This window comes from Caloenas nicobarica, chromosome 2, assembly GCF_036013445.1.
Source record: "Caloenas nicobarica isolate bCalNic1 chromosome 2, bCalNic1.hap1, whole genome shotgun sequence".
NCBI lineage: Eukaryota > Metazoa > Chordata > Aves > Columbiformes > Columbidae > Caloenas > Caloenas nicobarica.
Window position 1 is genome coordinate 138816692 of NC_088246.1, and position 23844 is coordinate 138840535.

A 23844-nucleotide genomic window follows, 5' to 3' on the forward strand; every position below is an offset into this window, starting at 1 on the left:
AAATTAAGCTAGCAGAGTACGTACCCTAAGACATCTGAGATTTGACACAGCCAGTATTTGTTGTTTCATTATTACTGCTAAGGAAGGGAGGTGGGAGCAAGCAAAAAGCCCCAATCAAGTATTGGTTCAGACTTTATGGTCAGACAAACTATATGGTTACATAACAGACAATTCAAGCACAAAATTCTGTCACAGCAAAATGTAATATTATTTATTTTCATTGTCATTGTATTACCATCTCAGGCATTACAAATTAAAGGTTGGACTTTTAAAGTACTCAGGCAATTACAGGAAGAAATAGGCACTTCCATAAGTTTCATGGTGTCCTACTTTCACCTGTAGGTACCCAAGTACCTTCAAAAATCTCAAAGATCTGCATCATATGTAGCTCCTTCATTGATGGATTTCTCATCTTCCAAACAACCTGTCACTTCTTGCCTATGTCCATAAAAGGGTTGCTCTTTTCCTGTAAGACAAACAAACCGTCAAATTACTTCAGTTATAAGAGGTCATTCAAGCCAAGTTTTCATGGGTCTGCTTATAACCCTTTCCTACTTCACATACATTTAACAATTAGATATTTTTTGATTAATGCAAACAGTTCTACTTTCACTCATCACAGAGATTTAATCTGAAAGCTTCCTGTCAGACTTTATTAACACAGTAACATCAGTTCAGTTCAAATCATGAGCTGTGTGTATGTAGGCTTGATCTCCACATCTGAAAAACCTCAATGTCTTTCAGGACAAATGCAACTCACAGCCCACTAACTGTAACAGCAGACTTGTACAAGTCACTCTAGGAAGATTTCTGCATTTGAAAATATGACTTTCACACACAGATGGGCATATACTTCAGCAGCAACTTCAAAAATTCACAACTACAGAAATCTTAAGATGGGTAAGAACCACCTGAACACTCATTTCAGCAACAAACTGTTGACAACCACCTGCTCCTAAATATAAGATCATAGACATGTTGTAGGATTGTCTGTTTGTCATTAGGAATTTACTTGGATGCCTCCTTCTGCCCCTTTTAAGCATCATTCATTCAATTTACACATGCATCTCATTGATCTCTCTGGTTTCTATACAGCAAAAGGAGTGACACAGGATCAGTCAACACACTGGAATTTTCCCATGTAACTACAGAATCTGCTGCATGAGGGAAACTGAAGTGCAGAGGAAAAAGGATGGATAATGGAACAGCTGAACACCACTTGCTGTTCTGTTCAAGTAAATTAAATAGTTTTGCGTACTCCACTGAAAACAAGTCCTGAATAATGGTATCATCATGATACAAACATTCTATTATCATTCTGGTACTGCTCTACTAAAACAGTACTCTCTTTAGATAACTTGTTATCAGGACACCACAAGCAAAACTGCACAGAAATCCAGCTCAGCACTTACCTTAGAGATTTCAGGAACAGTAACATTCAGATATTTTCTCGCTATCATTATCAGCTCTGCTACAGGATGTCCTTAATATTAATCTGTATCTCTCCCACCCTTCTAGAAACCACAGAGGCTATGAGAAAGATTTTTTGTTTTTTTCTTTTTAACTATTGGGAACATCCAATAAAATCTGATGAGAGCGACACAGCTTTCACAGCCTCCCCAACCCAGTTTTTTGTTTGTTTTTTTTGTTTGTTTTTTTTTTTACTGGGAGGGTGACCAAACACTGCAACAAGTTGTGCAATCTCTCCACAGCGAGGCTCTGAAGTCTTTGCCTGTGGAGATATTCAACATGTGACTGGACATGATCCTGGGCAACTTACACTAGTGCTTGCACACCAGAGTTGGACTAGGTGATCTCAACAGGTCCCTTTAAAAGCTACCAAAAACATGCTTAGGAAAGAAAAACAAACAAGCAAAAAAACCACCCAACCCCAAAACAAGGCTGTAGATTATAATTGTCTCATCACTAACAGATTAGAAAGACACAGCATCTGGAAAACACTGTTAACACGAAAACTAAAGCTGTCTGTACTTCTTAAAGGCTTTCCACTATTAATCACTTTTTTCTCTACTTCAGTGCAGAATGCTCAAACTCTGACAGCCTGTCTCAATAAGCAAGGTGTCACACAAAGAAGGCAATTTAACATGACAGACTGATGTCACTGCACTGCACCAGAAGGAGCCCGAAATCATTGCCTTTTCTGGATAAATTAGTTTTGAGTTTATCTTCACTTTTTCTTTGATTTCAGGTGCCTTCTCAGGTAACATGGCCAAGAATTAGGAAATGCTTTTCCTCCCATCTACATTTTATAAGAAGTATTAAGAAAAATCCATTCCAGGCTCAATCTTTTTATGGGATATTGGGCTCAGACTATTCTCATTTGAGATAAACCCTCTCCTGGACAGAAAAATTGCTTATTCAGTGTCACTGTTTTAAGAGGAGCTATACGCCAATGAGCCTCACATTCTGAACAGAGGACTCTCCTATTTCCATATTGACTAATCAGTCCTGTATTTCATGAAAGTCTCACTAGTAATGCTTTCCAAGAAATGCAGCTAACTCAGAAGAGGAAATAATACAGGTCTTTGTCCCCATTTCTAATTCTGAAATGTGTTTTATCACTGGTCATTCTTGAAATTCAACATGTATTTTTCACACTAATATGAGGCCTGAAAGCAAGATCCATTAGTTGACAGGCCAAGTCAAGTCTACGGCATTCCTGGGTAAGACTCAGCTTCTGTTCTATTCACAGGTTCCTATATTTATATGCCCATACAGAAAAACTTAACATCTTTGAGTGCTTCAATCTTTTTATAGAAAGTGACTTGCTGGGTAGGGTTCAATGTCCCACAAATAAAATATTTATTTCAGTTTATGGCAAAGGGATTTCTAACAAGGTTTCTACTTTAACTGAGATCTTACACCATTCTTGGAAATACCGGTAATTTTTTCCTCTTCTTGACAATAAGGAAACTGCTTATTGAAAAGCAAGCTGTTATATCCATGCAAACATACAAAATACATCTTAAGATAGTCCAAAGAACTTATATGTTTAATTCATGTTAATACTCCTCCAAACTCCTAAAATACTGAAGATTCAATGTCTGTACTAAAATTCAACACTAGAAAACAACAGTGGATAGCTTTATACTATATTAACAGCAAAACATTTATTCTAGTCAATTCAGAAAAAAAAATACAGACTATCACTGACCAAGTCTCATACTTACAATGTGGAACTAACTTCTGAAGTATGACTGGTAAGCTAATAATATCACCTTTATTTATTTATGAGACCAGTCTACTTGCAATATCCTTTTCAACACTGTCTCCAAGATCATACAGCAAATTCACCAGCTTTTGCTTTCTTTTAATGCAAACATCCTTTAGCTTCCTACTCAACCATTCATACTTTGTGCTTAAGACACCAATAATGATAGCTAGGTGACGCACTGTTATTCTAATACAACATCCTGACTAATAAGAGTTTGTAATTTACTAATCCCCTTTTGCAGCTGAATAAAATCAGAAAACTCACTGCTTTTTTTATCTGTATGATAAACTAGCATATGCAGGTGGGGGCTCACATACATATGACCAACACAAAGCAGGGGAAAGATTTCAAGAGCAGGCATCACAAACAGTGAGATACTCTTATTCTAAAGACAAGACTATATATAACTGGATACACATCCTGCAGACATAGATCCTCCAGCCCCAAAATAAACTTTTAAAATACAGGCAACCCATCTTGGCTTGCATCAGTTTTTACTATCCTTGTTTCCCTCTACCCAAATTATTTGCAATTTAGCCATGTGTTGAGCAATTTGAGCGTTCATTCATCCACCAATTCCACTTCTGCAGGATTCCTCCTTTGCCTATGAACATAACCATATGAAAGTGTATATACAACCAAATGTGCCTCCATAAGAAACTCAAGCAACAGGAAGGTGCGGAGGGGGGAGGAAGGAATTTAAGAAATTCAAGAGTTGAAACTTCCCTGTCTACAGGCAGATTTTCAAACAAGTAAAGCTTTCACATTGAGGACAAATGTAACAGAAAGATGTAAAAAGTAAGATCTGGGAAAACTGATTACTGTAATACGCTACTTCAGATTTGTTCTTCTAAATGTAAATTTTAAAAGTTTAAAACTGCCTCAAATTGTGGCCAACACAGTAGTCATCCGGACATACTTCTCCAGGATAGGAATCCTATTTCTAGAAGAACTACACCCCAATGGCCTCAAAAGCAGCTTAGTAAGTAGCCTTGAGTAGATACTATAATGTTTCTACCCACGAACATTTTTCCACACTTGGTGTGTGGAATGCAAACCATTAGCTTTTTCTCTTAATATACAAAGTATTTGAGGATTATTTAATCTCAAAGGTTAAGGTGGCACTCACATTCCTTCACATTCATCATTAATTTCTATTCATTTCTCTCACCAACACAGACCAGAGATAATGATAACACAAACTGCATTCAGCTCATTAGTAGTTTTGTAGTGGACACCGATGAATGGACAACTTAAACAATGGAATCAGACTTTCACCAATCTAGGAATTTATCAACACCGTTCTCTAATATTTTGAAAAGACAGAGATGGAAATCACATAGAACACCAAAGCTAAGTACTGTGGTTTCATAGTAAAAAGCTTTAATACGATTTCATACTCACTTTTGATTTGGAAACACACCTGAGCTTTTTCGTGAAAACAAAGAAAAAACCCTTTTCCTTTGTATAGTACTTGCCATGGTAAAATGCCAAATATCGACTGGGAAAGCTATGTACAAAAGTAACAGAGCTGAACTGCAATCTGTCTTTCGAAGGCTTTATCAATTTGGCAGGCTAGCCTGAAGAAAAAGGTTTCCTGTCAAATGGGTTGTCAAAACCTCCACTATGTTTTTATAGCTCCACTTAATACGAAAAATGCACTTACTGGCTTTTCAAGTACAATTGGATGATCAGGAAGAAACTCCGGCTTCTTCTGAGAGAGAGAAACACTTGAAAGTTTCAGAAGGAAGTCTCTGCTGTATTTGATCCTTTCTGTGAATACATAAAATCACTATGTTCAGCATTGCTGTTTAAGGTATCAAGGTTGGGAATTCAGAGAACTGATTCGGTTTCTTATAGAAGGGTAAAAATGCTGTATGTGGAATATAAAAATCAATATCAAAACCAGCAGTCTGACCTTCCATCAGGACAATTCGTAGTAAATTACAGAGCATTTCACTTTATCAAATTGACTTAGTAAATATTGAGGACTATTCCAAGCTTATAAGTGTTTGTTGTTTTAATACAAAAGAACAAAAAAGGCAGAGTACAACCTTACATTAAAGACAGAGTCTCTATATCTTATTCTAATTAACAGGAACACCACAAACTAGTCTTGAAAGCTTAGAAGAAAATCTGTTTATAACTCACACTAAAGTGGCACATGTTTCTATAGGATGGATAACAAAACCCAAGTGTCTGTTTTCTTGGAGCTATTAAGTTGATGCCTTTTAACAGGTAAAAGCAATTACTGGATCTGCTCCATGTAAAGTGGCAAACGGATTAATACCAATGAAGTAGTTGTGAGGGTTCAAAGGTTCAGGCTGCACGGGGCTCTGAGTAACATGATCTAGTTGAAGATGTCCCTGCTCATTGCAGGGGGGTTGGACTAGATGACCTTTGAAGGACCCTTCCAACCCAAACTATTCTATGATTGCATTCTAAGGTACCAAACCATGACAGAAACACTACTATGCTTTATGAGTGTTGAGTGACAGGCACTACAGAAAGAAAAGCACGTGAGGCAAACCTTAAGGACAGTGTTTACACAAGAACAAACTGTCCAGGACTAATCATAAAAGAAATCAAGTGATTTCTAACCATCAGAATAGAAGTTTTTCAGAAGTACTGTAGTAAGAAAAGGAAGCCAAACCACTAAATTCTTAAACTGGTTGCATACGATAGTCTTAAAAGATTGTATGCCATGACTGACCCCTGCAACAGGCTAAAGGACACAACTCAGACCTGTACTTCTATACACAGAAGCAATTTACACAAACCTGGGATTTTGCGTGAAGGATTTTTTTTCATGCTTGGGGTTTGTTTTTTCTTGGGTTTTGTTGGTCTTTTTTTTTTAAGACTGGTACACCATTATATGCAAGCAAGTCTACCAGTGAGGGTTTCCCACCTCAACTATGGCCAAGTTCTATGCTTTCTCTAGAGTCTGTGAAGAACAGGAAAGTTCCATATTGCTCTCAAATTGAGGTACAGAAGGAAGCCAAACTCTCAAAGCACTGGCTAACCAGAAAAAATAACATGCAGCACACATCTCGTCAAAGTTCAACTGTCCTCCATCCAGAAAATACAATTCTGACACAGATACTCATGCACTATTTTACCTTTTTTTGCTTCTGATTCATGCTGGTTTGGTTGACAGGGCATCACAGTTTGAGTTAAGATCTTCACTTCAGTCATTTCAGATAACTAAAACATGAGGGAAGAGTTAAAATATTTTGTGATATATTTTACAAAATTAAGTTATGAAACTTGTTTCCTTTAAACATATTAAAACAAGGATGTATGTTTCTTAGTTAAAAAATAACAGTTGTAACAGTTTCAGTACTCAATTTTACTTTCACCAGTTACCAAGATTTTGGACAATTAATACATTGTGTGCACAAAAAAAAAAAACAAAAATAAAAAAAAAACCCACCAAAAAAACCCCCACAAAACCTGTTCATTTTTTCTACTCCTTGCAAGTCAATCACCATCTTCTTTACAGTATAAGAATAGTTTGAAAAGAAAGTCTTGCACAAATTTAACCGTAGTCAGAACTGTATCTATTTATAACAGTTCATACACCTCTAACGAGAACGATGAAGGACCTGAAAAATAACTGCAGAAAACTGAAAATAGGAATAGTGGTAATTTAAAATGCCTGAGAAGTTTAATTTGACCCTCCAGAATGTTTGTTACTCTTGATACTCTTGATTACATACAATAAAGGAATTCAATGACCTACAAAGCAGTATAGGTAAGGACATTTGAGACAGCAATCTTTTAGAAAAAATTTTACAGTGCTACTGCTAGTTTTTTAAAAGAACACAATTACCTCCTCCTTTTCTCTTATCTCGCTGAGAACACAGACAGAAGCTGCTACCCTGGGGAGTAATAAAAGCAGGAAGGACCTTCCTTAAAACTAAAAGAGAGATTTGGATTCTTTCACCTAGCAAAAGGTTTCATAAGCATCAATATCCAACATCTACAGTATAACGCCGAGTTCCTTCCAGCTGCCAAAGCCTTGAAGCTTTTGGAAAGCAGGAAAACAGTTTACCCTCAACAATTTGTCTTGGCTCCCAAAAGCCTACACAAGTTTCGCTAAGTAATTTTAACCTCATTCTGAGACAGATTTGGGGGCGGAGAAGGGTAGGAAGAACTGAAAATCTTGGGAAGCATTTGTCAAAAGCAGACAGAGATGGCAGTTTACACTTTGTGCTGTAACTGCACCACCAGCTTTCATGGTCTGCTAAGACTAGAAATTGTGAATAGCATCTTATCCACCCTGCTTGCACTGCCGTTTTCTGTGGCCGAAATTTAGTTATCTTTCCTGATGTGTCTACAACTTCGGGGGAAAAAACTCTGAAAAATCTAGGGATTTCAGAGAATGAAGTTAACAGAGAGCCACACTGCTAATTCTAACCGCTTTATGATGTTCAACTAGTCTTCACAAGTCTTGGCTCTTCAAAGGCTCTTTCCAAGTACAAACAAGGATTTAACAGATTCTCAAATCCACAAGAAAGGCATGCATGATAAAGCAGAATTTACAGCAATGTGCCAGACAATATCATCACAATATTTTAACACTTCCTTCTGCACCTTCTCCCATCACATCATCCTGCCAACTGCTTTACAATATCAAGACTTCTATTATGCTTGAAGTCCAAAACTTGACATTTGAGTATCACCACAATACTCTTATACATGTTTCTACCTGAAATCCATCTACAAAGATTGGAATCTATCCACAAAGAATATCCCTAAAGCAGTGCATGTATTTCTGAAGCTCAACATCATTTTTAAATGGTAGATAAGAAGTAATAAATGAAAACTGATGACTAATGGAGACTTTTCAAGTCCCTCTACCTCAAACAGATATGAGGTAGTGGACTCAACACTCTCCAGATCTTCTGAAAATTCTTTGTATACCATGAAGGAGTAAAAATTATTCTCTGCTTTAAATTATCCAGCTAGGGCACAGTGAGTATTCAGGCACTTTCACTATGAACACCAGTTTGGTGGAAATTCCCTAGAATACAGGCTAACCTCTTAGATACGAGCACTATCACTGTGTTCATTATTAACAGTAGCTCTTTTCCACTTCCTTTAAGACTTAAGACTACAAGTTTCACACTCTAAGTTCCCCAGATAGTAGTCTTACTACTATAATTTACAGTTCTTTAGATTACTCAGAGTTGAATCTAACACTGACCAGCATTCTTGAAGTGCCATAATGATGATTCTTTTTCCCTCGAAGAAGTCTAATCAGCTTTAAGCACGCATACTAAATATCACAGAGTAAAGCTGTTTAGAGAATTCGGTTGTCAGATTCTTCTTCAGTTCTTTCACTGCTTTAAGAACCTGGTTTGTCAGAGTTGGCTTTTTTTTCCATTTCTAAAGCCTATTTTGTTTTTTAAAATCTATTTATAAGTTAGTGGCAAACACAATCTGCTTTACTTTTTAAAATCTTCACCATTCACCAAGCTTTCCAAAAAGTAACCTGTATTTCCTGTATCTTAACTTATATAAACTTGAATATTTATTGTCTCTTTAATAGACCACTACTACATAAGACCATGACTGGTATAAAAAATTCTAACGAGTTGGTTTTCCTTTAGCAATGCTAAGTGTTATGTCAACAGTTGTTCTTGGTTTTCATCTTACAGTGTGTTTATTGCTGTGATAATTTATCTTTTGTAAAAGAAGGAGGAAGAAAAAGGGATGAGGATAACTAAAGTTTTATGCTTGTACATACAGAGCACTATTACTGTCTTGCCAAAAAGGCAGTAACATTTAAACCACCTGAAATAAAAAATTACAATTTTGAAGAACAGGGTCTTGAAGCAAAATATATTATTCTAGGAATGGGGACATTATTTCAGCATAATTGGGAGCCAAAGAGCAAATAGATAACAACGCACAAGTTTCTCAGTTTGTCACTGATGCTTTTTTAAACACATTGAATGTTGGGAAAGATTCATTAAAGAGTGATAATATAAAACTTTGTATCATCAGATTCAGGCCTCTGTATCTTCAGAGCTAGTTACTGAATGTTCCTGCTTAGAAAAACGTTCTGTGAATTTGCTATGCCAGCCTCCAGGCCAATGCTGCCCATCAACTGAAATCAACAAGTTCACAGAATACTAATCAGCTGGTATTTGCAGGTACCCATGAAACAGCTGACAGTCAAAAGTATTAAAAAACCTTCTCAGCATCCTATGCCAAAGGAAAAAAAAATATACATATATACACTAACCTCAAAGAAATGCAGTATCTAGCTACATGTAGCCTAATATTGACAAAACTGAGTACCACAGCATTGCTCCCCACAGACCTATTCTAAAAGGGAACAGTTTGTTCTTCTAGACACATTGCTCAAAAGACAAGTCTAACTGTTGATTTCTCTATGTGTGATCAAGGATAGGTGGTCAACATCTTGATTTTTAAAAAAGTCAAAGATAGCTTCCAGAAGCTTCGTACAATAAATTAAGAACTATGGGATTATTAGACCAACAATGACAACAAAATAAAAAACTTCCAATACAGTCTGAAGTACATTCAAATTGGTACCAACAGAAAAATAAAATTCAGACTACAAAACATTAAACATTCCAGTTGGAAAAACACAAACTTCATTTTGCAGCGAACAGCTACAACCAATTTCCAGTTTGAAAGACACACTGTACCATGTCTAAAACCAAGTATTTCTGGCAATAAAGCACTAGAGTGTTTCTGTTTTTTTGGGATGCTAAGGCCCATTTATTGCTCAGTCCAGCAGAGTCAATGAAAGAGAACTACAGAATGCACTGGTACTGTTTAATAATCTAGTTTTGTCAAGTTTGCTGCCTCAAATGAATTTGTGCATGTGCTAAGAAACAAAAAAAAATCTAATGTTATTCTTTACACATAATAAGCAAAGACTGAATATGTGTACTTTAAAATAGCTGTCTTAAATTCAATGAAGACTAAAGAAACATCACATAGACTTTTCATAAGACTCTTAAATAAGTAATTCATTATATGTATTTTTCAGCTACTAGTGCATGCAGATATCACGGAAAGGCATTCCTGAAACTCATACTTAACACTTCTAACATTGCTGGTTTATAAGGTAAGGATTCAAGGACACTCCCCACTGGAAATACACTTTACTTTTCACTTGGTAACATAAGAGATTAGCTGACCTCCAATTTATAGCACTCTAGAACACATTTCATCAACTTTGTCATCTACTGTTTACTCAGTACTCACCCAGTCAACCTTACTCTGCAAACATACTTCACTGTTGCTAGGTAATTCACTCTGAAAGTTTAACGGAATGGCTGATGCCGGTGAAAATAAGAGAAAATATTAAGAAAAATATTTTAAATAGACTCCACATTTTTATTTTTTGATACTTGTCACAAGAACATCACTGAAATCCAACTGCAAATAGATTGTATGGGCATTTATTCACAACTTAAAAGCTCTAAATCATCATAGCACTGTTTTTCCATTTCTTCCATAAATTTTAAACAAGTAAAATTTTAGCATGTCACTTAGCTTCTGTCCACATCATCACTGCTGTCACAGTTTCTCTGACCAACAAAAATTTCTAACGTAACAACAAAAGCGGTAATACTGCAATATCTAGAAGGCATACAAAGATTTAAAAACAAAACCAAAATATACACACCTGACATAAATACCACATGACTTCTTAGGCTTTTTGTTTGTTTTAAACTTGTATGAAGCCAGGATAAGAACGGTACGGTGCAATATATTGTACTTGCAATAAAGCTTAATAATCTGTCAAACTATGTTTTTATGTTTTCAGTAGCAGGAGCCAACTAACCCAAGAAATGCAAATTTAATAGAGAAGACCAATTTGGCTTTCTGATGCCAGAACTTCAGATGCCAAGCTAGAATACCACCAAAGAGAGTTCCGCATAAACCCAACCTGGTTGACATTCAGATTTTAGCACAGAGATGGTGTAGCAAGATCAACATAAAACAAGATATTTATACATCACTGTAGTTTGCACAAAGGCATTAAAAAGAAGTCCCCTTATACATCCTTGTTATCTCCTTATAAGCAACTGAAGCTCTGGCAAAGCAAACTGTGTGTTATCCATGCTACTCACCTTGTTTAGAAGACAGATGATGCACAGGTCGTGCTGGCTGAAGGGATTTACCAATAAACTTTTTAGGTTCCTTTAACATTTTGCAGCATCACTTTAAAAAAGCAGCAGGAATCAATACAGAGCATTCAGTTTCACATACAGATGTTAAGTGAGCAGAGCATTCTATCAGCAAGCCTAGCAACTCATTAGTTGCATTTGACAAGAAGTAGTAACTATTTTTTAGTATCTGAGGAGGAAAAAGAAGAAAGGCCTAACATAGAAGTTTTGTTAGGTGACAGAATATGCTGGCTAAACTCTGCATCAAGACAGAATCAGACATGTCCGCTGAAAGATTTTTTTTTTCCTTTATGCATATCTGTACACATGGAGAAAGGAGATGGGGACATGTGATGGAAATGAATCACAGAATGTTAGGGATTGGAAGGGACTTCGAAAGATCAGCTAGTCCAATCCCCCCGCCAGAGCAGGAACACCTAGATGAGGTTACACAGGAAGGCATCCAGGCAGGTTTTGAATGTCTCCAGAGAAGGAGACTCTACAACCCCCCTGGGCAGCCTATTCCAGTGTTCTGTCACCCTCACTGAGAAGAAGTTTCTTCTCACATTTAAGTGGAACCTCCTGTGTTCCAGTTTGAACCCACTGCCCCTTGTCCTATCATTGGTTGTCACTGAGAAGAACCTGGCTCCATCCTCATGACACTCACCCTTTATATATTTATAAACATTACTGAGGTCACCCCTCAGTCTCCTTATCTCCAAGCTAAAGAGACCCAGCTCCCTCAGCCTTTCCTCATAAGGGAGATGCTCCATTCCCTTCATCATCTTTGTGGCTCTGCGCTAGGCTCTCTCAAGCAGTTCCCTGTCCTTCTTGAACTGAGGGGCCCAGAACTGGGCACCATATTCCAGATGCGGTCTCACCAGGGCAGAGTAGAGGGGGAGGAGAACCTCTCTTGACCCACTAACCACCCGCTTCTAATACACTCCAAGATGCCATTGGCCTTCTTGGCCACAAGGGCACAGTGCTGGCTCATGGTCATCTTGCTGTCCACCAGGACCCCCAGGTCCCTTTCCCCTACGCTGTTCTGCAACAGGTTGTTCCCCAACCTGTACTGGAACCTGGTGTTGTTCATGCCCAGATGCAGGACTTTACACTTGCCCTTGTTATATTTCATTAAGTTTTTCCTTGCCCAACTCTCCAGCCTGTCCAGGTACTTTCTAAGAGTTAATTTAATTAAACAAGGTTTTAATTAATTAACATCAGTGTATCCTTTGCAGTCTGCTGGCTGCACAGGAGTTCCTTATATATATCTACATAAACTTGTGTAATTGTTTTTTAATATCTACTTAAGTGAATATAGTTTTGCATCTTCCCACTCAGGCTACTATAGAAGCACCAAAAACTGCTACGGTGGTGCTGGGCTGACAGATTTCCCACTATAAGTAAACGAACAGTTGTAATATCTTAATTTGTGACATCTATATCTTAATTCTTCTCCTCCCCAAACCTATCTCCTTCGTCAACTGAGAGATTTCATGACTTGAAGGAATTGCAGCTTCTTTTAAAGAAAAAGAATAGCAGAAAAAACAATCGGCACAATAACAATAGTACTGAAATTCTATTTTCTCTAAGAGACTTTACAAGACAAGGTAAGAACTGTTGCAACAAAAAATATCCAAAGGAAACTACAATGACTTCATGAGTTAAAATTATAAAGATTATTATCCAGCTCCAGTATGGAACAGGAAAAGAGAAGTTAGGCTATTTAAAATATGATCCAGTATCACTTCCCACTTCAACAGGTCTTCGCATTATGGAAAAAAAAATAATCTGACTATTTACTACATTATAATCTTTTGAACTTGAACACTGAACTTCTACATTCAAGTAACAGTTTTCCAATATAGCTTGTCTGAACCCATGCAGGTCTAGAAACTAATTGTTAAATGATTACTGTCTGAATTAGAACAGTTGAGCTAAATGTCGGGAAAATGTTGTGATTTGATTCCCTGGTTTCCCCACCTTCTCAACTCAAAAAACCTTGAAAGCTGTAGTGAAAAGCAACGAGGAAAATTCCTGCAGGTGAATGAACTGGGATTACTGACACAGATAATATATTTCACTATATCCAGATGAGGAATGTTTGTTTAAACCATATTTATACTATGTACTAAATTTCTGCATAAAGGAATACAGTAATGATATTTGCATCTGAAAATTAAAAAAGGCAAGTTTTCCCTCATACCCTGATTGCAAATGATATGCACATACTTTTTAAAAACAGGAAAACCTGTTTAAGAGGCTGGCTAGCTTCTAGAATGTAGCACACCTGTAGTCTTTAAAGCCTTCTGTCAATGAAAACAAGATGACCTGTGGTGACAACACATTTTGCTGCCCTCTCCCTCAATTTCCATGAGGAGGATGCCTAAGAAACCACATATACTCTCAAAGAATGCCAAACAGAGAATACAAGAGAGTTTGGGCAGAAGTGAAATCAAGTACAGTGTTGTAAGAGCTTTATTTCCTCCTTTAATTTGAAGGAAGAGGCCATAAAAGATCTCAAGAAGTTATCCAGCCCGACCGTCTGGATTAAGAGAGTGTTCTAGCTGACCAATACCAAGAAAAGTAGAGAAAGATTACTTTTAATAGCCAAGAAATTAAATGCTTCCAGGTGAGACAACTACTGCGGGGGCACCTCCTGCACCCCCAGACCTCCCCTTTACAAAGCCCAAGTTGCTTCTCAGAGTTACTCCAGTCAGTGACCTGACACCAGCCAGCCAGCCCTCTGCTGTGGCAACCAGGCCCAGCAGGATTTCTGTGTGACTTTTTTTTTAATCTTAACAAATTGGATATTCACAGCAGACAGCTTACAAGGACTCATCAGAAATGTTCTTTGGAAGACCCTTCCGTGAACATGCGAAAGAGAATTAACACATTTTTTGTGAAAAATCCCCTGATGCCAGCAGGCCATCCAATAACCAGAAACTGACCCTCTGTCCTTGCCAGAGGCACAGCGGGGTTTCACTCGAGCCCCTCAGGGCCCACCACAACCCACACAAGCTCCTTCAGCCCCACCAGAGCCGCCGCCCCCCGCCCGGTACCGAGCAGCCCGCGGCACCCCGGCCCGGCCCGGCCGCCTCCCCGGCCCGTCACCTCGCCGCTCTCCAGCCCCTCCCGCCTGCCTTTGGGCCGAGGGATCGCAGGGCAGCCCCAGCCCACCTCTAACCGCCTCCCCGGGCAGCGTCCCCGCTCCCCAACGGGCTCCCCGGCGCCGCTCCCCTCAGCGGCGGGCGGGCCCGGCCTTCGCGCGGCGCCTCGCGCCACAGCCGCGTGCCAGGCGGGCTCGGGCGCCGCCGGCCGCTTAACGGCCGCTTAACGGTCGCGCCGCCGAGCGTCCCTCAGCGGGGCTGCCCCCGCTTCTTCCCGCCACCGGGTGCGTTTCGGGGCGGCGGGGCGGGCTCCGAGGGGGCCGTACGAGGCGTGGCGCTTTTCGCCGCCCCCGCCAAGGCGGCGGGAAAGGCGAGATTGAGGTGCTGCTGCCAGCTCCCCTCGAGTGTCGGGGCTGAGACTGCAAATTAAAGGCGGTGTCATTTGTGCAGTAAGCTTCAGTTGATCCTCCCACACTTGCCTTCAAAGTTTTGCCTTTTCAGGTTGCTGAGTGGTTTGTGGTTATGTTTTTTGCGGAGGGGGCTTTTTGGTGTTTGGTTGTGGTTTTCTGTATTTCAATAATGAAGTGTATGTTGCCTTTTTGTGCAGAGGGCAGCTCGGCCACCACCAGCGCCAACAGTAGGGAACCTGCTGGCTGAGGGACAAGCCTGGGGTCTGTATGAGAGAGTGTGTGCGGCCAGTGCTCTTCCCTGGGGCATGGGTCCAGTGTCACTGAGGGTGATTTCTGGTCTCAAGCACTATAATGCCCATAAAAAGCTCACTTCAGGAGTCAGCTTGCATCTGGGTGATTTACTGGCTGAACAGAAAGCACTTCTCCACATACTTTTCCTCCCTACTTTTGTTGGTAGTTCATGAGATTTCCGCACTCCTGCAAAAATAAAGTTTATTTATCGTTAGAACTACTCCTCTGTGCTATGAAGTATGGTCATGTTTTGTCAGGGCTTTACAGTGGAAATTGAGAAAAAAAAAGTGACTTTTGAACACAGCCGTGGGTCCTCCACGACTAGACTCGTCCAGAAGGAAAAGAAAAATATCTACAGGCCTGGGGAAGCTGTCTGGTGTGGTTTGTGAATCAGAAAACAGCCCTAGTCAACCTGCCCAGTTGCACCAACCAGTTACACGGGGATAAGGGACCAGAGAATGGCCACTGGTTTGTTGTTTACATAAGTGATGAAATCTTGGGTGTTTTGGAAGTTGAAATGTATTTTTTCTTACAACACATAATAAAAATAACAATGGATATGCCCTGCTAACTCCCAGAGGGGCAGACTAAAATTCCCTGATGTTAATTTGCTAGACTGCAGGTAGTCACCTTACTTATGTCAGTACACGTTAATGAAAAGTCCTTAATTTTTTTGTTAAATTTTGGGGTTTGCTTTTTTTTTTTTTTGGGGGGGGGGGTGCTTGGTTGGTTGATTTTGTGAGGGGTTTTTGTGTGGTTTTGTTTGTTTGTTTGTTTGTTTGTTTTTGTATTTCGTAGCAGCTACTAACTCTGACTCCGGAGGTTCAGAATAGGTAGCTAACATGAAGTATGCAGCTTAGTTATATAAACAGCAAATACTTACATAATAGGTATTCAGTTATTAATATGCAATGTTAAGATTTACAATCCTGATTTGTTATATATAAAGACATTTTTGTTCCACCAAGCATTGTGGTTCTTCTTTGCTGCATTCTCTGAATTTTATTTTTCTTAAGTCGTGTATGCAGAATTGAATACTGTCCCTGAAACAGAAGCTAATATATACATGTCATGCTCCTATAGTCTTTATTTATTATCTATAGATAATCTTCCAGCTAGTTTCCAGAACTGTTTGTGCATGATGCACCATCGCGTTCTTTTTGCAGACACTGATGCAGTGCATCTGCACACTTGCTAACTCGCTTGCTGCCACTTAAAGACTGGTTTGAAGTAATTTCTCCCAAGTGAATTAGTTTATACTCAGACATATCATGTTTCTTCTGGCCCATCATTTATTCTCACAAGATTATAATGTAAAACAGCTACTCCCTTATTCATGTCAACCATTTCCGTTAGCAAAATCAGCACTAATTATCAATTATTAATATGCAAGTGCACATAAATATTAAATGTCTGCTGCTGCTCCAGAACAGTTACTGAAAGGAAAGGCAATGGGGCAACCAAGATAAAGGTACAGTTTTCACAGGGCTGTTGTGTTTTTTGAAAGAAGAGTGCTAGGTGCTGCAAACCGGATTTGCATAGGATCAACATAACCCTTTTTGTGGTTGACATCCAGAAATGGTGTCATGTACAGTGATGTGGAAGTACATACCCTTCTGGTATTTTTGCAGGTTTGTAGCATCCATATGCTAAGGACGAATTAAACAGCAAAAAACCTCACTTGGATATTTCATAGGGGCTGTAGACGGGGCTGCTGCTTTTAATATGTCAGGGAAGGAGAAGGGGCCGGAGTAGAAATAGGGAAAGAGGAAACAAATGGAGTGTGCCAGATATTTTGAAAGCTTTTTGCTCCTGGGCCTGCTGGATAGATGGAAATATTAGGGGTGGTAATGGCTGTTTTTTGCGGAACTGACCATCCCAGCAGGAATAGCTGTTGCCTCACACGCTGCCACCCATGAGCTGGCAATACTGGCAGCAGTAGTGAGGCCAGCCGTCCAGCAGGCAGAGGGAGCCCTGGACCTCGGCCATTTTGCAGATCCCAGCAACTTTGCCTGTGCCTGGAGAGAATCCTGCTTCTGATTGGGGGAAATGAAAACATAAACTAACGTTTTTCCTACTTTATAAATTGTCTCCCGATTTGCCTGGTACTGGTAATTACCCTACTGGAAATTTCTACTTCATTTGGTATTGTTTGTGTTCTTACTTTACTTGGTGATAATCTAGTGTTCTTTCAAATACTTGATATATACAATAATTGATTTCAAGAGCTAATGACATGTCTAGCCAAGCGAGATTTATTATATGTAGCAAAATATAAATATTACAGGTTTTATTGCTGTGGGAGCAAAATGCGTATCTATAGAAAAAAAAACACACCCAAAGCAACTGGCTCTTTCTACTTAGCGAAATAATCAGATTATTTACTTTTTTTTTTTTTTAACATATTGCTTGTGCTCCTAAAGGAGCAGAAAGCCACACAGTCACACTTACTTCCTTTACTAGATATGGTTCAGGAAAGCATAAAACATTTATGAAAGACGATATCAATATTGCACATGTAAAAATGAGCAATTGCACATCTAAATGAGCATGTAATTGTAATTGCACATGATTTTACCTTTGCAACGGATGGCACTTAATAGCAAAATAATGGCTTTGTGCTGAAATGAAAGAACTCTTGGGTCAGCCTGGGGGCAGACTTGTAGATGCACATTTAAAAAGCCATTTTCAGTGTAATTTGTAATGCATTTGTGCAGCCAAATGTAATCAGCCTATTTGCATATGTAATTGTGTTTTATTTAGCAGTACTTTTTTTTCTAAAGCCACTTTCAAAGTATTTTCATCAGAAAACAAAAAAAAGCGCTATTTCCAATGTTGTATCCTTTTATTAGTCAACAGAACAAACACTGAGAGACAAGAATATACGTGTAAATTCATATGTGCGCACACAGACTATTTTAGTTGTACATTGGTAAAGTGGCTACTTCAGCTAAATTAGTGACTTGTCCTGTGATAGCAGCATAAGGAAAGAAGGCAAAAGCTTTTTTACCCCCTGCCTGTTCCTGAAGTTGAACTATTTACTATACTGATGCTGTTCTTTCAACAGATTGGAGAACTCAGAATATTAATGATGTTCTTTCTGACTAGAGAAACTGTTGAATTAGAAGTAGGAAGCTGTTGCTGTATTTAGTGCTTCCCACATGTAACTAAAAAGAGATTTGAATATTATATGATCAGTGTATAATACTATGCACATTAATGTATGCAAATGTATTTTCTTCACAAACAAAACTTCTTTCACTTCTTCCAACTGTCATGCCCCTCTTCGATTACTATTTTGTATTTTTATTTAAAATTTATTTTATGGGATCATTAATTATAACAGATTCTCAACATCTGTCTTCAAAATTTCTGTTTTCTGTGAATGTAGAGAAAAATCTTGACAACATGGCTCAAAGGCACCATGCAAGTACCAACAAAGTCCCCAAATGACAAATGAAAGGAATTGTATAAATAAATAAATACATAAAAGACACATCGAAATTAAACATTAGTTATTTTGGGGGAGAACTGCCTTCCTCATCTCTCATCCCTGAGAGATGGCAGTAGGGAATTGGTTACTGGACCTAAACTGAACAGTCCATTCAAGATGTAGGAACTGAATATTCTCAATAGCCGCAGACATTGAACATTGACTTTTCAACTGACCTTATTTTGTAGGCTCCGAAAAACCACCTGCAGGTCCTGCTTCACGAAGGGGATCCCAGAAGTGACTGGCAGGTGGATTAACAGGCAGAAACGCCCATGGAACCTGTTGGCTCTGTTGTGTCACAGGGGTTTTACCTGGGTAGCAGGGTCTGGTCTCACTGCCTGCACCAGCACGGGTGCTGCACCCTTCTCAGAGTTGCCCTTTTGGTTTTGGTGGGCTAAACTGTGCCTCTGTTGGAGGACCTGGCGTATGGGGGCATACCTCCCATGCAGAGCTTTATTTTTCTGGGATTGCACTGAGTACTAGAAGAAGATGCTGTGGGACGGTTGATCCCTAGAGAAGGAAAACTGCTAGACTGCAGCTAACAGCTTGATGAACTAACTTTGTATATGAAGGGGGATATCAGGAAGTATCAAGATATCTACTCTTTGCTTATTTTTTTGTATTAACAAAAGCATAAGAAAAAGAAGGTAGGAAAGATTTGTGGTCCTACATTAATCAATCAATATAACTTCATGCATATGCATCATTATCTAAAACAACAAAGTCTTATAATCTATGTACACATACACTTAACAGTAAACAGATTAAGTAAACAAACCAACCCCATATATTTCTTGTGCATTTTTATATGTGCACAGGAGAAGAGCCACATTTAATAGTTGATAATATCCTGGAAGAGCCCGATTTGCTTTGGGAGACTGAAATTCTGAAATCGTGGCCTAATTAACTGATTGCAAGTTTTGCACTTTTATTTCTGGGTTTGGGCCAGAATTTCACCTGTTATTTGTATAGATTCCTTTACTCTGAATTCTAACATGTGATATGTCTATCATAGCTGAATTACAAGACCTAAAAATCTTTATATATACTGAAGTTAGTCTCTGACTCTGAAATGAAACTGCAAGAGAAATCAGCTTATCCTCCACTAGAATGCAGAATTTTGCTTTCCAGTATTTCAGTCACGGGAATTGATTGAGACTGCTGTCATAGATTTTAATACCAGGAATACACAGAGTCTTATGACTAAGACATTGCTACGTTTAGATTCAGGCTAAGTCAGCATGATTCAACAAATGCCACCAAAACCTGTACTGACAAAGATACAGTAAAATGGGTATAAAGCAGTTAGGACCAAGGGCAAAACAGGAAAAAAAAAGACCAAAGTTTGGAATGTGACATAAGGAAACACATTAAGCTGTGCAGAAGAGTAGCAATTATAAAAATTACACACATTAAAACTATGCATTCATGTTTCTCTGGATCGAGATAATCTGTTTATGTCATACCTGTGGGGAAAAATTGCTTACAATTTCAGCTGACGTGCCAGATAGGAAATATGATTTCAAGATACTAAAACTGTTAAGTGTTGAGATGTGTGTATATATGAGAGTAAGAATGACCTAAATGAAAATTAATCCTTTGTAAATGAATCCATCGTCATGCACCCTGGGAAACCAGATTTGCTTTGTCACCTTGAAATTATTATTGTAAAAATACTGAATGCAAACTGCCAAATATTGGAATAGAATAATTCTGACCTCATTTAGGCTTCTCTAGGTGTGAGGTATAGCTGATTTATAAGGAATCAGAATAAAGTTTCCCACTTATATTGCCATTTAAATTTTAATTTACTTAAAAGCAAAAGAGATTAATATTTCTATAGCTTTTAAGTAAGTATCTGTCTTAAGTCAGTTCACTGTTCTTCTCAGGGGTGTCAAACTCATTTTCACTACATTTGGCCCTTTGAAGGAAACCATGAGGCTGATGTGGCCCCTGGTGAAAATGAGTTTGACACCCCTGTTCTAGGTGGTTGTGTATATCTAGTAGCTTGTAACAATGAGCTATCGAGACAGCAGTCAGTATAACTTCAGCACGTATCTATCTTTCTGCTTTGCACCTGTATGTGTACTGCAGGACAGATAATGTGTCATGTAATGTTCAACAGACGTTACAATGGTGGAAAAGGACAGGGAGAACTAGTGCAGCTTCTTTGCAGTTCACACTCCCCATCCCTCTGGAAGCAGGACAAGGAAAAGGCAGCAGAAGAGCCTTAGTCTTGTCCTAAAACTGAGTCTGCAGCATACATCTACCTACAGCACAGAGATCATCTGGTTGCTGTGTGTGCTGTTGAAGACAGTGAAAATATAAGCAAGAACATCATTCCATGCTTCACTGTGTGGAACTGCAATCTCTTGCCATGCAAACTAGCATGAGAGAACCAACATGGTGCACTGAAGTCATCTGAGAAACAGTGGTTAAGAGGAATAGAGAAGAAAGCCTCAAAGATTGTAAATTTTAAAAAAAAGGTTTGTAGGCAAGTATTTGACTTTTCATGCTTTTAACTGCCACTACAAATGAAAACAAAGGTTTATGAGAAACCTGAACTTTTCTGGAGTGGTCTTTTTCATAATGTATTAACTGCAGTTTAATCAACAAATATAACTCATTTTTAGATTTATTTAATTTTTAATCCAAAGTTTTTAATTCGGCACGAAAGCACTGAGGAAGTATTCTCAGCCATTCTTTGCAGAAAGCTATTCCTTCTCTTCAGGAATCAGTTTCAATGAGAAACAAAAGAGCTTATTAGCTGCTGCAACCCTCTCTCCATCCTCCCACAACTAGGGGTAGATGTTTTGAAAGTTAAACACGGGTATCATTATCTCATCCTGAACATTAAGCCTGTGCTGCCCTGGGTTGGGAATTTGTTGTTCAGTCTGATCTCACTCCTGGATATCATCTTCCAAGGACTCCAGTGGTCTCAGTCTCTTATCAGCAATACCATTTTTGCAGGATAAGTAAATCCTAACTTTTCATGTCTTGAATCCAAGCAAAATTAGCAATATGGCCATCATTGAAACCATATTATAGATAGTTATACTAAACAAAAAATGTTATATCAGTCTAGTCAAAGAATATTAAAGAGAAAGAAATGGTTACATTCATTAAAGCATATATTCCTCATCAATTTAGAAAAGATTATAGACTTAGAAGAATGACAGAGATTCCATAAATAATAATGAATAAACTCAGGATTCAGTCAGCTCACACCAAGGCTTTCCTTCAAGCTATTTAAGATTAGGATCTGCTGTTACTTGAAAATTCCATTTAAGCCTTCTAGCTCAGCCAGCCTGTGTGCTTATGAGTGTGAAACTAAAAGCAGATAGTCCTAGTAGGGAAGTAAATTAAATTTCACCAATATAAATATATAAATTGTAAATGTTATCATTTTCTTCTTCCTCTGCCTACTCTCAAAAATAAAATCAGTATTAGTGACGGTCCAATACACCTAATGCTGCATTAAAAATACATGAGCTATTTTGAGCATAACAAGATTATGAATGGTGATCCTGTCTTTTCTGTGAGTTCTAGCAGGTTTTGCTCATCTGGCCGTGCTAGTGTCTGGCTGGTGTTACAGCCAGGCTGCAGGGAAGGGCAGTGTCACACCCCAGGCAGTGCCACCCTGTCTGCGTGTGACAGAAAACTTGGCTTTTCCCGTATGCAGTGAAGCATGCCATCGGCTTCTGTGCACTCTTGACCTGCTCTGTCTTAACGCTAAAAGCACAGGAGAATTCAATAGTTTGTTTGACAAAGCCTGAATGACAGGAGGCAACAATATTCTTTCTATAATTCATCAGGTAGGAAACTATGGGAAGCTTTCATCTACTATTTCCCAAAAAGAGATATATCCCAAGCTTTCAGCTTGCATTTCTAAAATTAAAAAGGGGTTTTTTTAAAAGCCATTTGCACTAATTTTTTGGTTAAAACTAAATTGAAACAAAAGGGCTGCAGAGTGGTTTTGTTCTGATTTAATGAAATTTGCTTAAAAGTAATGTATTCAACAGATTATGTTTTCTGCTTTTTACTTTAAAACAAAGATGAAGAAAAAAGTTAGTCTCACTAATTTCACTTTCGTAATCAGGAAAAAGCATTCTTGTTAGGCTTCCTGCCACAGATGTAATACTACATTATTACTACATGATTTCTGTCTTTGCCAAGTAAATGACAGTATGTTTGTACATCTGAGGTTTTATTATCAGTAACAGCTGCTACATTATATTTTCCAAATTTGGAAAGAAAAACACGTTTGTAAAGTTGTGTGTTCTTTTAACTATTAACAATCACAAAATGTGTTAATTTGCTGGAAATCTGCCACTCAGTAAATTCTATTGTGTATCACCTCCAAGACTGGTGACAGGGCATTTTAAACAAAACTGGAAGTATTTTTAATAGAAATGCAGGTTCTAATGATCTTTCAGGAAGCCTACAGTATCTGTTCTCTTCAGCAAATGTAAATGAGACCACTTTAGTGCTTTTCTAATGAGAATAAAACTCATTAATTTGGGGGTAGTTCTCTTGTTAGCACTGTATAGGATAGTGGGTATACAGCGATGCTTACAGTGATGAGTGTTTCATCGGCCAGAGCTCTGAGGAAAATCTATGCTATTTTGTAGCAGGCTTTGATATTTTTTTTGTTCTGTTTTGTACTGCGCATGCATTTTGAACGATTTTGCTTAGCTCCTTTAGCTTTCCAGTGTCCAGTTTAGACACTCTAAATACAATATTAAATACAGCAACTTTGTAAGTTTACTTGTTTATAGTAAAAAAAAAAAAAAGCAAAAAAGTAAGGCTGCCCTTGTTTTAATAGTTCTGGTTTCTTAGTTATTTTGGCCCTTGGGGGTGGATTTAACTCTAAAGTTTATACTGGCTCCCCCTTTTGCTGGGACTTGCAGGATGTCCCTGAGTGCTGTCGAGCTCGGAGGAATTTCTGCCAGGAACTCCCAGGTCCCTTGGTCACATAGCACAGTGCTGATGGAGGGGACTTGTGGGGATCACACGTGTGCTCTTCACCTCAGAGCGTCACATCTTGCTGCTACGGGTCTTCCAGCTCCCATTACCTGATACAGGATTGACTGATGCAGACAGTGGTGGTATCAAAGAGTAACTCCAGAAGACCAGCTCATAGCCCAGG

At 38.6% G+C, this 23844-nt stretch overlaps 1 protein-coding gene across 1 annotated transcript; it reads right to left on the minus strand.

Annotated features, from left to right (window-relative positions):
- Positions 1 to 377: 377 nt before the first annotated feature.
- C2H8orf88 (chromosome 2 C8orf88 homolog) lies at positions 378 to 16812 on the minus strand. Its single transcript, XM_065630123.1, has 6 exons — positions 16795 to 16812; positions 11356 to 11425; positions 10484 to 10554; positions 6355 to 6439; positions 4902 to 5008; positions 378 to 466 (listed from the first exon to the last, which is right to left on the minus strand). Exons 1-6 carry the CDS (start codon positions 16810 to 16812, stop codon positions 428 to 430), a joined length of 390 nt encoding a protein of 129 aa, XP_065486195.1. The 3' UTR covers positions 378 to 427.
- Positions 16813 to 23844: the final 7032 nt, after the last annotated feature.